The sequence below is a fragment of the Oryctolagus cuniculus genome, chromosome 10 (assembly GCF_964237555.1).
Source record: "Oryctolagus cuniculus chromosome 10, mOryCun1.1, whole genome shotgun sequence".
Taxonomy (NCBI): Eukaryota; Metazoa; Chordata; class Mammalia; order Lagomorpha; family Leporidae; genus Oryctolagus; species Oryctolagus cuniculus.
The window spans coordinates 114034637-114051352 of NC_091441.1; the positions used below are offsets into that span (position 1 = coordinate 114034637).

General features: G+C 45.4%; 1 protein-coding gene across 25 annotated transcripts in view; it reads left to right on the forward strand.

Moving 5' to 3' along the window:
• The window catches only part of TMCC1 (transmembrane and coiled-coil domain family 1), a 246548-nt gene that overhangs the window by 34545 nt on the left and 195287 nt on the right, over positions 1-16716 (forward strand). For 13 of the 25 annotated variants that reach the window (XM_070051057.1, XM_051851745.2, XM_051851743.2 and 10 more), the window contains one exon: positions 5556-5806. Coding sequence is in view for 2 of the 25 variants with exons in the window: in XM_051851757.2 (XP_051707717.1) it covers positions 5768-5806 (39 nt within the window). In the remaining 23 variants the exon portion in view is untranslated. Of the gene's footprint in view, positions 1-5006; positions 5126-5552; positions 5807-6042; positions 6284-16716 lie in introns of those variants that run through there. The other 12 variants (XM_070051052.1, XM_070051062.1, XM_070051059.1 and 9 more) reach the window with 5 other exon arrangements.

Here is a 16716-nt window from a genome sequence, read left to right on the forward strand (position 1 = left end):
TTTGCTTACCCATTCATATGTTGATGGATACTTGGGTTGCTTCCATTTTTTAGCTCTGTGAGTAATGCTGTTACAAATGTGAGTGCACAGATGTCTCTTAGAGACCTTGCCTTTTTATTTATTTATTTATTTATTTATTTATTTATTTTTGACAGGCAGAGTGGACAGTGAGAGAGAGAGACAGAGAGAGAAAGGTCTTCCTTTTGCCGTTGGTTCACCCTCCAATGGCCGCCGCTGCAGCCAGCGCACTGTGCTGATCCGATGGCAGGAGCCAGGATCCAGGTGCTTTTCCTGGTCTCCCATGGGGTGCAGGGCCCAAGCACCTGGGCCATCCTCCACTGCACTCCCTGGCCATAGCAGAGAGCTGGCCTGGAAGAGGGGCAACCGGGACAGAATCCGGCGCCCCAACCGGGACTAGAACCCAGTGTGCCGGCGCCGCAAGGTGGAGGATTAGCCTATTGAGCCACGGCGCCGGCCTGAGACCTTGCTTTCTACCAAGAAGTAGAATTTTACCCAGAAGGATTTCAGGATCATACACTAATTCCATATTTAATTTTTTTAGGAACTCTCCTTCTGTTTTCCACAGTGCCTATGCTATCAATACATTCATTCCTACAACAGTTCATAAGAGTTCCGGTTTTTCTAGAACTTTGCCAGTATTTGTTATTTTTGGGTGTTGGTCTCTGTCTCCTTCCCTTTCTTTGGCAGTGGGCACCCTAACTGGTGTGAGGTTGTATTAGCCAGCTTTTTGACCTTGGAACAGATACGTGTGAGAAGCTATTCAAGAAGGGGAAAGTTTATTTTGGCTTGTGGTTTGGAGTCTTTTTTTTTTTTTTTTTTTTTTTTTTTTTGACAGGCAGAGTTAGACAGTGGGAGAGACAGAGAGAGGTCTTCCTTCCGTTGGTTCACCCCCAAAATGGCTGCTACGGCTGGCATGCTGCGCCGATCCGAAGCCAGGAGCCAGGTGCTTCCTCCTGGTCTTCCATGCGGGTACAGTGCCCAAGCACTTGGGCCATCTGGAGTCCAGTATTGAGCAGGCTCCATTGGTTTGGCCATCTGGTGATGCTGGAGGATGGCGGCAGTGGAGTGTGTGTGTGGAAGAAGGATCACACAGTGAGCCAGGAAGCAGAGTTTCTAGGCCCAACTCAGATTTTTAAAACCAGCTCTCCAATGAGAAGTGCCTTCAAGGGGATATGCTCAGTGACCTAAGAACCTCCCACTAGGCCCATCTCCTAGACACTATAATTAGGTCAAGTTTCTACCTTCTCAGCACCATCAAATTAAGACTTGTGGTGGTAAACATTCACTACATGAGTTCAGGAGACCAGTCTAGTCTAAGTAGCAGAGGTGATTATCTGGTTGCAAGCTTGTTCCCTGCCCCACCCCATCCTCACCCCTTCAATGTTTATTTGAAAGGCAGAGAGACAAGAAATCTATCTGTTGGTCCCCCCCCCCCCCCCCCCCGCTCCCCAAATGCCTACAGCATCTGGAGCTGGGACAGGCCCAAGCCAGGAACCAGGAACTCATTCCAGGTCTCCCACATGAGTGGCAGAGACCCAAGTACTTGAGCCATCACCTGCTGCCTCCTGGGGTGTGCATAAACAAGACCTGGAGGTGAAATTGGAATGTGAATCCGAACCTAGGCCCTTTACTGTAACACAGGATGTGGGCATCCCAGATGGCTTCTCCAAGTGCCAGTTCCTCATAATGGTTTTGATTTTGCTATTTTCCTCTTGACTAGTGATGTTGAGCATATTTTCATGTGCTTAATGGCCATTCCTTTATCTTTTTTTTTTTTTTTTTAAGATTATTTATTTGAAAAGCAGGGCTAGAGAGAGGCAGAGAGAGAGATCTTCCATCTTCTGGTTCACTCCTCAAATGGCTGCAATGGCTGGAGCTGGGCTGATCTGAAACCAGGAGCCTCTTCTGGGTCTTCCATGTGGGCAGGGACCCAAGGACTTGGACCGTCTTCTGCTGCTTTCACAGGCCCATCAGTAGGAGCCAGATTGGAAGTGGAGCAGCCAGGACTTGAACCAGTACCTGCATGGGATGCCGGCACTACAGCAACGGCTTTATCAGCTGTACCACAGTGCTGGCACCCTGTAACTTCTTTGGAAAATTTTGTCTTCAAGTCATTAGTGCATCTTTGAATCAGGTTGTTTGCTTTTGTGGTTGTTGTGGATTTTAGAAATTCTCTTTATATTCTCAATATTAACCCCTTATCAGATATATGCATGTAATGTGCAAATGTTTGCTCCCATTTTGTTTTCCTCTAACTCCTTTTAAGATCTTTTCTCTGTATTATTATTTTAAAGATTTATTTTATTTATTTGAAAGACAGTTACAGAGAGAGGTAGAGACAGACAGAGAGGTCTTCCATCTGCTGGTTCACTCCCCAGATGGCCGCAACAGCTGGAGCTGCACCGATCCGAAGCCAGGAGCTAGGAGTTTCTTCCGAGTCTCCCACGTGGGTGCAGGGGCCCAAGGACTTGGGCCATCCTTCACTGCTTTCGCAGGCCATAGCAGAGAGCTGGATCGGAAGAGGAGCAGCCAGGACTTGAACTGGCACCCATATGGGATGCCGGCGCTTCAGGCCAGGGTGTTAACCCACTGCGCCACAGCGCTGGCCCCTCTCTGTATTATTTTAAGATTTGTGTCTTAATTTGAAAGACATAGTTTCAGAGAGTGACAGAAAGACATCTTTGATGTGCTGATTCACTCTCCAAATGGCCACAACAGCTGGGGCAGGACCAGGCTGATGCCAGGAACTTGGATCTCCATCTGGGTCTTCCATGGGACTGGCAGAGTCCGAACACTTAGGCTGTTTTCCACTCCTTTCCCAGGTGCATTAGCAGGGAGCTAGACTGGAAATAGAGAAGCTGGGTGTCCAACTAGTGCTTATATGGGATGCCAGCATCGCATATAATGCTTAACCACTGCTTTACAATGTCAGCCCCTTATCTGTGGTTTTAAGCAGTTTGATTTTGTTGTGTGTCTTGGTGGAGTTTTAGCTTTCTTCATGGGTTTTGTCCTTGTTTATTGAGCTTTCAACAATCTGATTCTGAGCTTTGTACTTTTCATTAAATTGGGAAATTTTTTTTTAAGATTTATTTATGTATTTGAGAGAGTTACAGAGAGAGAGGGAGAGGCCTTCCATCCACTGATTCACTCCCCAAATGGCTACAACGGCCAGAGCTGAGCTGATTTGAAGCCAGGAGCCTCTTCTGGGTTTCCCACATGGGTGCAGGGGCCCAAGGACTCCGGCCATCTTCTTACTGCTTTCCCAGGCCATAACAGAGAGTTGGATCAGAAGTGGAGCAGCTGGGTCTTGAACCAGCACCCACATGGGATGCCAGCACTGCAGGTGGTGGCTTTACCTGCTTTGACACAGTGCTGGCCCCCAGTCTGTTTTTTTTTTTTTTTTTTAAGATTTATTTTATTTATTTGAAAGAGTTATAGAGAGCGGTAGACACAGAGAAAGAGAGAGAAAACAAAAAAAGAAAGAAAGAGAGTGTGAGTGAGTGAGTGAGTCTTCTATCTGCTGGTTACTTCTCAAATGGCCACAGCTGGCTGGAGCTGAGCCTGTCTGAAGTTAGGAGCTTCTTTTGGGTTTCCCACGTAACATGTGCAGGGGCCTAAGGACTAGGGCCGTCCTCTGCTGCTTTCCTAGGCTCATCAAGAGGGAGCTGGATTGGAAGTAGAGCAGCTGAGACTCAAACCCGGCACCCATATGGGATGCTGACACTGCAGGCTGGGGCTTTAACCCATGGTGTCACAGCGCCGCCTCTTTTCCCGGTCTTGTATTCAAAGTTTCATTTTGGATGGTTTATTAATGCATATTTTCATTCACTCATCTTTCCTTCTGCTGTGTTTTTCTTGCTGTTAATCTCATATAATGTATTTAATTTCAGACTGTTGTATTTTATTATTTTAAAGATTTTATTTATTTGAAAGAGTTACACAGAGAGAGAAGGAGAAGCAGAGAGAGAGAAAAGTCTTGGATCTGCTAGTTTATTCCCCAATGGGCCACAGCGGCCGGAGCTGTGCTAATCTGAAGTCAGGAGCCAGGAGCTTCTTCCAGGTCTTCCCACCAGGTGTGGGGGACCAAGGACTTGGGCCATCTTCTACTGCTTTCCCAGGCCACAGCAGAGAGGTCGATCAGAAGTGGAGCATTCAGGACTCAAACCATTGCCCATGTGGAATGCCAGCACTGCAGGTGGTGGCCTTACCCACTGGGCCACAGCACTGGCCCGCGATTTATATGTATTTTCTAATTTGTGGTTTGTTATAAATAAAGTGATCAAGTATCAAGAAATAGTGCCTCAATTTGCTGCCAAAATACAACACGTTTCAATTTCTCTAAGATTTCTAAGAAGGGTACACAATATCAGATTAACTCTTTTTTTTTTTTTTTTTTTTTTGACAGGCAGAGTGGACAGTGAGAGAGAGACAGAGAGAAAGGTCTTCCTTTGCCGTTGGTTCACCTCCAGTGGCTGCTGCGGCTCGCGCGCTGCGACTGGTGCACTGCGCTGATCTGACGGCAGGAGCCGGGTGCTTCTCCTGGTCTCCCATGGGGTGCAGGGCCCAAACACTTGGGCCATCCTCCACTGCACTCCCTGGCCACAGCAGAGAGCTGGCCTGCAAGAGGGGCAACCGGGACAGAATCTGGCGCCCGGATCGGGACTAGAACCCGATGTGCCGGTGCTGCAAAGCGGAGGATTAGCCTATTGAGCCGCAGCTCCGGCCCAGATTAACTCTTACATTCCTCTGTTTCCACATTAAGTTTTAGTTTCTCTGTCAGACCTACATATGCATTTGTTGCTTTAATTTCCTGTAGTTGTCTGGGTCTTGAACCAGCATCAGATAACCAGACGTAGTTATCTGCATTAGTAGTTCTACAGTATATTTGTTTTACAAAGTACCAGAATGTTCGGTCTGTTTGGCAGAGTGCAGACTACTATTACTTATCTGTGTTTGGTTGTGTGATTTTTTTTTTTTTTTTTGACAGGCAGAGTGGATAGAGAGAGAGAAAGGTCTTCCTTTTGCCATTGGTTCACCCTCCAATGGCCGCCATGGCTGGTGCGCTGCTGCCGTTGCACCGCACTGACCCGAAGCCAGGATCCAGGTGCTTCTGGTCTCCCATGGGGTGCAGGGCCCAAGCGCTTGGGCCATCCTCCACTGCCTTCTCAGGCCACAGCAGAGAGCTGGCCTGGAAGAGGGGCAGCCGGGACAGAATCCGGTGCCCCGACTGGGAATAGAACCTGGTGTGCTGGCGCGGCGCCGGCTGGTTGTGTGATTTTTAACAGTTTCTTTATGATGCTGCTCGTTAGTGAGCAGAGAGGTGGATTATCTGCTGAGGTGTACCTTTGGTTGTTGCTGTCATTGATGACCCCGTTGCCAGCTGGATCTGGCTCTTTGTGTTACCTCATGGGATCCTTTCATGCTCTGTAAGGTGAACTTGGAAAATTGTGCAGTGTGAGGACTGTCGGTTGTTTTTCGACTAGTCATTCCATTCAGTGCCATTTCTTTCTCCTCTTGTTCCTCCTTCCCAGCAGGTAATTCCTAACTCTGGAGGAGACACAGCCACAGCTGGCCCTTTTCGCAGATGCTGACACTGGTGAACAGCTGCTCTCGGTCCCAAGATTTAGAAGACAGCGTCTGTCCTTCTGGATTGGATCTCTTTTTGTATGAATCTTCTGTCTCTATGTTTTTTTTAAAGAAAGAACTTTTGGAAAACATTTTGGATTAGAACTGTTCATCCTCATCTATGCAAAGGAAGGAAAGCTGTTGCTTGGATTTTGTAGAGGTATGTCTTTTTTCTTCAAAGTTTTCTTACTTAGGTACGCAGCAGCATAACATAATGATGTAACCGTGGCACTTCCTTCTCTAGAGCTCGGTTCTCATTCGTTCACTGACTGCATCTTCCTTTCTCCTGTTCTCTCACTTTGCTAGCAGTTGTAATTAGCTCAGCAAGAACTTCCTTAATGTATGCAATGTAACAACTCACGTCTTTTTTTTTTTTTTTTTTAATTTATTTGAAAGAGTTACAGAGAGAGAGGGAGAGACAGAGAGAGACCGACCTTCCATCGTCTGTTCATTCCCCAAAAAGATGCTGACATCTCAGGCAGTGGCTTACCCCCAACGCTGACTTTCTGGCATTCTGCTTCGGTGTTACTGGATGGTCGAGAAGCAGTTTGAGTTTTAATTTCCCAAGTTGAGGTTATGACTTTGATTAACTGAGTTTGTTCTCAGTTCTGCGTAAACACTGGAGAGTCTAGGAAAGGTTAATATCTTTATTATATATGGTTATGTAATTTTACAGTCTGATCTAGAAGGTGTGATAGCATAGATTTTGACCTAAAAATTGAGAAGCTTCAGTCCAATTTTTTCCTTTTTTAAAGGCAAAGTGACATGGAGAGGAAGGTCTTTTTGCTGGTTAGCTCTGCAAATGCCTTTAACAGCTATGACTGAGCCAGGCCAAAGCCAGGATCCAGCATCTTCATCTGGGTCTCCTATGTTAGTAGCAGGAATCCAAGTATTTGGACCATCATCTATTACTTCACAGATATATTAGCAAGAAGCTGGATCGGAAGCAGAGGAGGCAGGCACTCTAATGGGATGTGTTCGTCCCAGGCAGAAGGAAGCTTAACTCACTGCACCACAATTCCTTCTCCTCAGTCCCCGTTTGGATATTATTACTATGTATTTCTTTTCTCATATCTAAAATGGGTATATTACTACTTGATTTATATAGCTTATGGAGTTGTGGAGAATCGGATGAGAAAATTTGTGTGGGAAGCTAACAGTGTAAATGATAATGCAGTATAGAGAATTGTAGGCACATCTCCTGCATGGTTTGCATGGACCCAAGTGTTTCAGTGCTCATCAGCTGTCTTGCCAGGCACAGGGCAGGAAGCTGGATTGGAAGTGGAATAGCCAAGACTCCAACTGTGTCTAGAGTGCAGATGGTGAATTAACCTGTTGTGCCACAAAACCCGCCCCCCTCTCTCACTTTAAATGGGAAAAAAATAATTTCTGAAATTCTTTTTAACAGTGCCTTGTGGACTTTAGTACGCATAAAAGGCAGCTAGGGAGGTTATTAGAATACAAATTCCTAGAAGATACTCCCAGAAATTTTGAAATTCTTCCGTTAAACTCCCATGTAATGCTGGTGCTGTCGGTCAGTAAGCCATGTCCTATGTGATGTCTCCTTATATTTTGGGTGTCATTTTGCTGCTCTTGACCTCAGTTTTGTTTGGGAAAGAATATACTAGCCATAGCTGCTGGAAATTGGGTCTTTACCACCGTAAAGAAAATATAAGTTGTGATAGAGAAAGAAGGGAGAAATGGCTGTTGAACTGACAACTAAGAACGTCTTGTACTTTCTCTATTAAAAATAATAACATCAATGAATATTTGTAAGAAAAGGTAAGTATAGTGAAAGTTTTTCTAGGTATTTCTGAGTTGTTCTCTAAAGGAATTAGAATCAGGATGCAGCCAGCCATCTATGAAAGTGCTTATTTTTTCATTATCCTTACAAATTGGATGTGTTTTGAGACATCTTGATCTTTCTCTTCAGATGGATTATTAAAAAAATTGCATTGTAGGTTTTATTTGTATTGCTTCTGTGAATGAGGCCAAATGTCTATCTGTATAAAACTGTCTTTTCTTTTTTGTGAACTGTTAGACTCTGATTCTTTTTTTCATTTATTAATTGATTTATTTTATATGAATTTATAGGAACCATTTGTAAAATGGAATTGGTCTGTTCCTGTATGTGTTGTATGTATCTTTTACCCAGTTTGTCATTCAACTTAGTTTGCTTATATATATATATATATATATTATTTTTTTAAAGATTAATTTTTTTATTTGAAAGGCATAGTTACAGTGAGGCAGAGAGAGAGAGAGAGGTCCCCCATCCACTGGTTCACTCTCCAGATGGTCACAACGGCCAGAGCTGTGCCTATCCAAAGCCAGAAGCCAGGATCCTCCTCTTGGGTCTCTCATATGGGTGCAGGGGCCCAAGGACTTGGGCCATCCTCCACTGCCTTCCCAGGCCATAGCAGAGAGCTGGATTGAAAGTGTAGCAGCTGGGACTCGAACTGCCGTCTGTATGGGGTGCCGGTACTGCAGGTGGCCGCTTTACCCGCTACACCACAGCGCTGGTCCCTGCTTATATATTTGGACATGAAGTGAAGTTGTGATGACATGAATTGTAAATTTTACTATTGTCAGGCTGTATGAATCTATATCTTGAATAATGGTGGGATAAGCAAAAAATTACCAGATTTTTTTTTACCAAAAAATTCATCAATGGTATTAAAACTAAGTGAGTTATATAATATATTGCATCAAAGAAAAATTAAGACAATCTAAACAGATATGAAATATATAAGTGTTGCAGGTAGATGTAACCAAAAATGTAAGGTCCTACTGTTTAACAGAAATTATCTGACTTAAAGTGGCATTTTCTTTGAAAGCTACCATAATCTGAGGTAAATTGTATGATGCAGCTGAGCAAAAAGGCTGGCACTAGACTGGCGCTGTGGCGCAGTAGGTTTAGCCTCTCCTTGCAGTGCAGTCATTCCATATGGGTGCCGGTTTGAGTCCCAGCTGCTCCACTTCTGATTCAGTTCCCTGCTAATGCACCTAGGAAAGCAGCAGAGTATGGCCCAGGTGCTTGGGCCCCTGTGCCCATGTGAGAGACATGGAAGAAGCTCCTGGCTCCTGACTTTGGCCCAGCCTGGCTTTTGCTGGTGTGGCCATTTGGGTAGTGAACCAGCAGATGGAAGATCTTTCTGTCTCCTTTCTCTCTGTAGTTGTGACTTTTCAAGTAAATAAATAAATCTTTAAAAAAAAAAAAGGCTGGCATTGATGAACATTTGTAGATATACTATACTCGATTACAAGAGGTAATAGTTCCTGTGCTCTTGAACTGTGGGTTTGTATCTGCAATATTATATCCACTTGAGAGTTTTAGACTCACATGGGGTACTAATGTTCTACACTATCCAATAATTCAGTCTAGAACAGTGAAAGCTTTAGCTCCCAGGTCTACTGAAATAAATGGCGGGGGTCCGTTCCTCCTCTGTATTGCTCCAGGAAACAGACAGTAGTTATATGCACCTCACTATGGGGAAGACCCACCTTACAGTAAGGTCTGTCCAACAACGAAATAGACTAAATTGTGAGGATCTTTGTCACTAGAGATACTCCGGTATTGGCTGTATCATTGTCTTCTGGTGATATTTATTATGCATTGTATTCCTGCAAGAGTTTGGACTGGGGCTGGCGTTGTGGCATACCAGGTAAAGCTGCCGCCTGCAATGCCAGCATCCCATGTGGGTTTGTGTTCTGGCTGCTCCACTTGAAATCCAACTCTATTCTAATGGCTTGAGAAAAGCAGCAGAAAATGGCCCAAGTGTTCGGGCCCCTGGCACCCACGTTGGAGACTCAGATGTATCTCCTGGCTCCTGGCTTCAGCCTGGCCCAGTGTTAGCCTATGTGGCCATCTTGGGAGTGAACCAGTGGATGGGAGATCTGTCTGTCCTTTTCTCTCTGTAACTCTGCCTTTCTGAGTAAAGAAAGAAATCTTAAAAAAAAAAAAAAAAAAAAAAAAGAGTTTTGACTATGGACTATGTGAACTCTTTTTTTTTTTTTTTTTTTTTTTTTTTTTGACAGGCAGAGTGGACAGTGAGAGAGAGACAGACAGAGAGAAAGGTCTTCCTTTGCCGTTGGTTCACCCTCCAATGGCCGCCGCTGCAGCCGGCGCACCGCGCTGATCCGATGGCAGGAGCCAGGAGCCAGGTGCTTTTCCTGGTCTCCCATGGGGTGCAGGGCCCAAGCACCTGGGCCATCCTCCACTGCACTCCCTGGCCACAGCAGAGGGCTGGCCTGGAAGAGGGGCAACCGGGATAGAATCCGGCGCCCCGACCGGGACTAGAACCCGGTGTGCCGGTGCCGCTAGGCGGAGGATTAGCCTAGTGAGCCGCGGCGCCGGCCAGACTATGTGAACTCTTAACATTTTCTCATGTTTAGTTGCCTTTCTCCTCAGTGCTAATTTTCATAATAAGAAAATAATGAAAAATCTTGCTGACTTTAGTTCCTTAATAACAGGGGATGGGGGGGGGAAATGAGATGTTTGCCAACCAGCAATAGAATATAGTGCTAAAAAGGGCAGTTCTGGCGCTGGTGTTGTGGCATAGCAGGTGAAGCCACAACCTACAATGCTGCGGCTGTATGGGTGCACTTTGGGTCGTGGCTGCTTCATTTCTAGTCTAGCTCCTTGCTAATGGCCTGAGAGAAGCAGTGGAAGATGGCCCAGATGCTTTGGTCCCTGCCATCTGTGTGGGAGACCCAGATGAAGCATCTGGTTGTGGCCTGGCTCAGCCCTGGCTGTTGTAGCCACTTAGGGAGTGAACCAGCAGATGGAGTCTGTCAAATTCTGGTGCTGTTTCTTTCTTGGCTTAGACTTTGGTCCTTAGATGGCTGTACTTCAATTCTGTGACATGTAACTCTTTACAGTGTGATGTGACAAAATATTTTTTGACAGAATCTGACTCATTTTTCTTAAACTGTTACATCATGACATTTGTGTAGAAATGCCTTTTGAGAGTCTTAATCTCGTTAATGGAAAACAAAGGCATGTGAATTTTTATAGCGAGAACAGGAAGGGTAAATTGTTTGGAATTCCAGATTCTCTCCTGCTTGAGCAGAATTCCTGCCCCCTCCCTACACATGCCTGCTTTAATGTGCTGGTTAGAGATGTGGGCATTGCCATGCCCTGATACATTTCCTGTGACTGTAAGCCCTAAATTACTATGTAAATGTTTGTGAACATCCACAGAAAGTGAACAAGAGTGGTGCTTCATCTGACATAATGCCTAGCAGAATTCTGGGTACATGTTAGGCAGTCAGTGAACACGCAGCCAAACTAAGAAATGAAGTCACAGAGAGTGGGTTACTTTGCACTTCCCAATTGAGTGTATCTTGTGACTCTTACTTCATTTGTTGTTAGGAAACCAACCTCAAGGTCATAGTGGAACTAAACTTCGGAATGTTCTGTGTCACTGAATAAGAACTAGAAGGGACTGTATTGATTTTAAAGATACAATATGAGATTCTAGAGACAGGTGTTGTGGCACAGCAGATGAAACCCTCATCTAAGTGTCCAGTTCAAGTCCTGGCTATTCCACACCTCTGATTCACTTTCCTGCTATCGTACCCGGGAGGCAGCACCTGAGTTCCTGTCACTCCTGTGGGAGACCCCAGTGGTGTTGCAGGTTCCTGACTTCATCCTGGCCTAGTCCTGATTATTGCAGGTTTCTGTGAACTGAACCAGCAAAGAGTAGACATCTCTTTCTCTAGCTCTGTTATTCCACCTTTCAAATAAATAAATACATCTTTAGACCAAAAAACAACGAAGAAATGAAACTCAATTTGGGTCACACAGTTAGTTGACAGCATTCAAGGGCTAGAACAGAGTCTTCTAATTCCCACATCAGGCCATCCTCCACAGCTTTCCTAAGCATATTAGCAGGTAGCTGGGTCACAAGTGGAGCAACCAGACTCAAACTGGTACTCACGAGAGACGCTGGCATCACAGGCCTGATAAATCACAACGCTGGATCCTAGACATGTTTTAAGGAATCTGTCTGTAGGGCTGGCTCTGTGGCTCAGTGGGTTAAGGCATTGTCTGTAGCGCTGACATCCCACATGTGGGAGACCTGGATGGAGTTCCAGGCTTCTGACTTCGGTCTGGCTCAACCTCAGCCTTTGCAGCCATTTGGGAAGTAAAACAGTGGATGGATGATCTCTCTGTCCCTTCCTCTTTCTATATAACTCTACTTTAAAAAAAAAAATACATAAATCTTTAAAAACAAAAACCTGCCCAAATAGGGTGGAGTGTGGGCTTCATAGCATGATCTTTTTCCTGGTCATTTATATCCCTAAATGGTATTATGTGCAGTACCGTTCAGGTCCAGGGAAAGCCTAAGTTATTGACTTATTTATTTTAAAGGATTTGTTTATTTGAAAGGCAGAGAGAGAGGGAGAGAGAGAGATGCCTTTGATCTTCTGGTTTACTCCCCAAATGGCCACGACATCCAGGTCTGGGGTAGGCCAAAGCCAGGAGCCAGGAACTTCATCCGGGTCTTCCACATGGGTAGCGGAGACTCAAGTTCTTCAGGCCATCATCCACTGCTTTTCTGGGCACATTAGCAGGGAACTGGACTGGAAGTGGAGCAGCTGGGATTCGAGCTGGCACTCAGATATGGGATACTGGTGTCGCAATCAGTAGCTTAGCTCATTGTGCTGTAACATAAGGCACTATTTATTTTTTGTTAAGTGTAGAAAAATTTGGCCAGTTGACCAAACTTTTTCAAAATTTTTATGTATTTTCCTTGTTATGTCATGTTTTGATAGTGAATTTTAAATATAGTGAGGTATAGATGTTGATGATTGTCAATTTTTTTTTTCTTTTTTCTTTTTTTCTTTTTATTTTTTTGACAGGCAGAGTGGACAGTGAGAGAGAGAAAGGTCTTCCTTTGCCGTTGGTTCACCCTCCAATGGCTGCTGCGGCCGGCGCGCTGCGGCCGGCTCACCGCATTGATCTGAAGCCAGGAGCCAGGTGCTTCTCCTGGTCTCCCATGAAGGTGCAGGGCCCAAGCACTTGGGCCATCCTCCACTGCACTCCCTGGCCACAGCAGAGAGCTGGCCTGGAAGAGGGGCAACCGGGACAGAATCCGGCGCCCCGACCGGGACTAGAACCCGGTGTGCCGGCGCCGCAAGGCGGAGGATTAGCCTATTGAGCCACGGCACCGGCTGATGATTGTCAAATTTCTAATTTTACTCAAGGTTAATTTCTGTAGTTGGAGCATTTGTGTTGTTCTTTGAAATAATCAGAACAATTGGTTTTTCTTTTTCACTTTGCAAAAATAACTGTTTGAGACAGCATTTGGCCTAGTGATGAAGAAACTCACTGCCGTGTGGGAGTACCTGGGTTCAATACCTGCCTCTGGCTCCTAATCCAAACTTCCTGCTAATACAGACCCTGGGAGGCAGCAATGATGGCCCAAGGAATTGGGTCATGTCACTCGTGTGGGAGGCCTGGATTGACTTCAGCTTCTAGCATCCACCTGGTTCGGTTCTGACCCTTGCAGGTATTTGGGAAGAGAACCTGTGGATAGGAGTGAGCTCACACTCCCTGTCTCTGTCTCCCTCTCCCCCTTCCTCTCCGTCCCTTTCTCCCATCCTTCCTTTCTGCATCTCAAACAAAACTTAAAAAAAAAAAAAAATTTTTTTTTTCTTTTCCAGTGTTTTGTTAGTTAGGCTTTGTTGTAGCCTTAAATAAGGTGGCAGAACTGGCTATAAAAATGAAAAGACATTTACATTTAAAACTAATGTCACTTGTTGCTGTCCCAAACATTGGTGTTCTTCTAGATTTCATATCTACAACTAAAATGAAAAAACGATTCTGTGTATGTTTTCTGTTATTATGGCAATAGAGGAAAGATCATACTTTGCCTCTGAAGGTTTGAGTCTCTTGAAACAAACTGACAGTTGGTGGCTTAATGAGGAAAAAACACAAATTTATTAATATGGATACATGTGTAAGAGCCATACAAAATATGAAACTCATATACCTAGTGGTCAGGGCTCATAGCAGTGAGGGAATGAATGAGCTAGTAGGCTCTTTTACAGGGTTAGTACGTAATTTTTAAAAAAGTTTTATTTGCTTGTTTGAAAGGCAGTATTAGAGGAGAGAGAAAGAGAAAGAAAGATCTTCCATATGCTGATTTATTCCCCCAAATGGTCACAATGGCCAGGGCTGGGCCGGCTGGAAGCCAGGATTCTAGAACCCCTCACATGTGCCATCAAGAACCCAAACAGTGCTTTCCTGGGCACAATGTAGGGATCTGGATCAGAAGTGTAGCAGCTAGGAATAGAACTGACGCTTATATGGAATGCCAGTGTTGCAGGGGTGGCTTAGCCCACTGCACCACAACTGTAGCCTAAGTGAATAACTTTTAAGATGATGGATCTAGAGAACACACAATGACTTGGGACAAAGTTCTTCTGGGCTCTACATGTGGTATTTGATTTTAATGTGTTCCTCTGTGATATGAATTTAATTGAGTGAAATTGCAGTAAGAACTTTTTAGAGGCAGATGTGTTCGTCTTTGGGAGATAAAGAAGCTTCAGGGAAAGCCCTTGCCTGTATTTGCTGCTCCTCAAGTGTTCCTGGTTTGGAATCCAAAGAAGCATATTGTTTTTGAGCCCCAAGAGCAGTGAGGAGGCAAAGGAGGATTAAGAAACTTAATTTAGGATAAAGATTTAGACCTCCTGTTGAGTTAACGAGTACTTATTTATTTATTTAAAGATTTATTTAGTTATTTGAAAGTTAGAGTTACAGAAAAAGTCAGAGGGAGAGAAGGAGATACTCCATTTGCAGTTTCACTTCCCAGATGGCTCCAACCACCATGTCTAGCCCGGGCCAGAGCCAGGAGCTTCATCCTGGTCTTACAAATGTTTGGCAGGGGCCCAAACACTTGGGCTGTCTTCTGCTGCCTTCCCAGGCCATTAGCAGGGAGCTGATTTGGAAGTGGAGCAGCTGGGACCAGGGACCCCAGCCCATATGGAATGCTAGTATTGCAGGCAGTGACTTCACCTGCTATGCCACAATGCTGGCCACTTACTTTATAACCTTAAATTCAGAAATCAGTGGTGGTAAAGGTCAGTTTAGGATCTTAGTGCATCCAGAATAGTGGGTGAATTCTATTTTGATATGTACAAAGTGTACTGTTGAGTAAGAGTCCATAAACCATGGTATGTGGTGGTTAAACTTTATATGGATGGCTTTCCCTACTGACTGGGAGACAGCTCCATCTGATGCTGCTTCCTGAAACTTAACGTGTCTTCTACCAGATTTATTGGCATTTTGTGTGATCTCTTTGCATTCCTTTATACCTAAATTTTCTAGTTTGACTTATGTTGATTAATAGCTCATCATTTATTTAGCTGGCCATTCAAAACTAGAGATTTTTAATTTCTTTCTTTCTTTCTGTCTGTCTTCCTCCCCTCCCCTCCTCTCCCCTCCCCTCCCCCCTCCTCCCCTCTCCTCCCCCTCCTCCCCTCTCCTCCCCTCTCCTGCCCTCCCCTGCCCTCCCCTGCCCTCCCCTGCCCTCCCCTCCCCTCTCCTCCCCTCTCCTCTCCTCTCCTCTCCTCTCCTCTATTTATTTGAAAGTCAGAGTTACAGAGAAAGGCAGAGCCAGAGAAAGACAGGTCTTCCATCTGCTGGTTCACTCCCCAAATGACTACAATGGCCAGAGCTAAGCTGATCCGGAGCCAGGAGCTTCTTCCCGGTCTCCCATGCAGGTGCAAGGGCCCAAGGACTTGGGCCACCTTCTACTGCCTTCCCAGGCCATAGCAGAAAGCTGGATCAGAAGCAGAGCATCCGGGACTTGAATCAGCATCCATATGGGATGCCGGCGCTGCGGGCCATGGCTTTAACCCACTGCGCCACAGTGCTAGCCCCTCTTTATTTCTTTTGAAATGTTTTTTCCATGTTGATGTTTTTAAAAAAGATTTATTGCCTTATTTTGTAATAGAGTTACAGAGAGAGAGGGAGAGACAGAGATTGATCTTCCATATAGTTAGTTCTCTCCCCAGATGGTCACAACACCCAGGGCTGAGTCAGGCTGAAGCTAGGAGTCAGGAGCTTCATCTGGATCTCCTATGTGGATAGTTGGGGCTGAAACGCTTGGGCCATCTTTTCTACTGCTTTCCCAGGCTGTTAGCCGAGATCTGGATCACAAATGGAGCAGCCAGGACTCAAACTGGCACCCATATGGGATGCCAGCATCACAGGTGGCTGCTTTTCCTGCTGTGCCACAGTGCAAGCCCCACCCCATGGATGTTTCATCATATGCACTCATTCTCTTACTCATTTATTCTGACCTATGCATTAAACACCTATGAGGGTGCTTGAACAATTTGTGGAAAAATGGAACTAATAGATTTTTTATTTTAATGCAGAAATTTTTGAAATCCACGCAAAGTTTTTCATAATATGCATTTTCCAAATGTCTTTCAAAAGACCTCTTGTGGCTGGTGCCGCGGCTCAACAGGCTAATCCTCTGCCTGCGGCGCTGGCACCCTGGGGGGTTCTAGTCCCGGTCGGGGCGCCGGATTCTGTCCCGGTCGCTCGCTCCTCTCCTGTCCAGCTCTCTGCTGTGGCCAGGGAGTGCAGTGGAGGATGGCCCAAGTGCTTGGGCCCTGCACTCACATGGGAGACCTGGAGGGGGCACCTGGCTCCTGGCTTCGGATCAGTGAGGTGCGCGGGCCACAGCAGCCATTAGGGGGTGAACCAGCGGAAAAAGGAAGACCTTTCTCTTCATTTTCTCTCTCTCTCACTGTCCACTTCTGCCTGTCCAAAAAAAAAAAAAAAAAAAAAAAAGACCTCTTGTACCAATATTAATTTACCGTTTTAAAAAATTATAACTCATTTTTTACTTAACTGAAAGGCGGATACAGACCATTTACCCATCTGCTGGTTAGCTTCCCCAATGGCTACAGCAGCCAGGGCTGGGCCAGGGTGAAGCTGGGAGCCAGGAGCTCAGTCTGGGTCTCCCAGTTGGATGTAAGTGAAGGGACCCAAGTACCTAAGCCGTCATCTCCCACCTCCCAAGGTGTGCAAGAGCAGGAAGCTGGAAT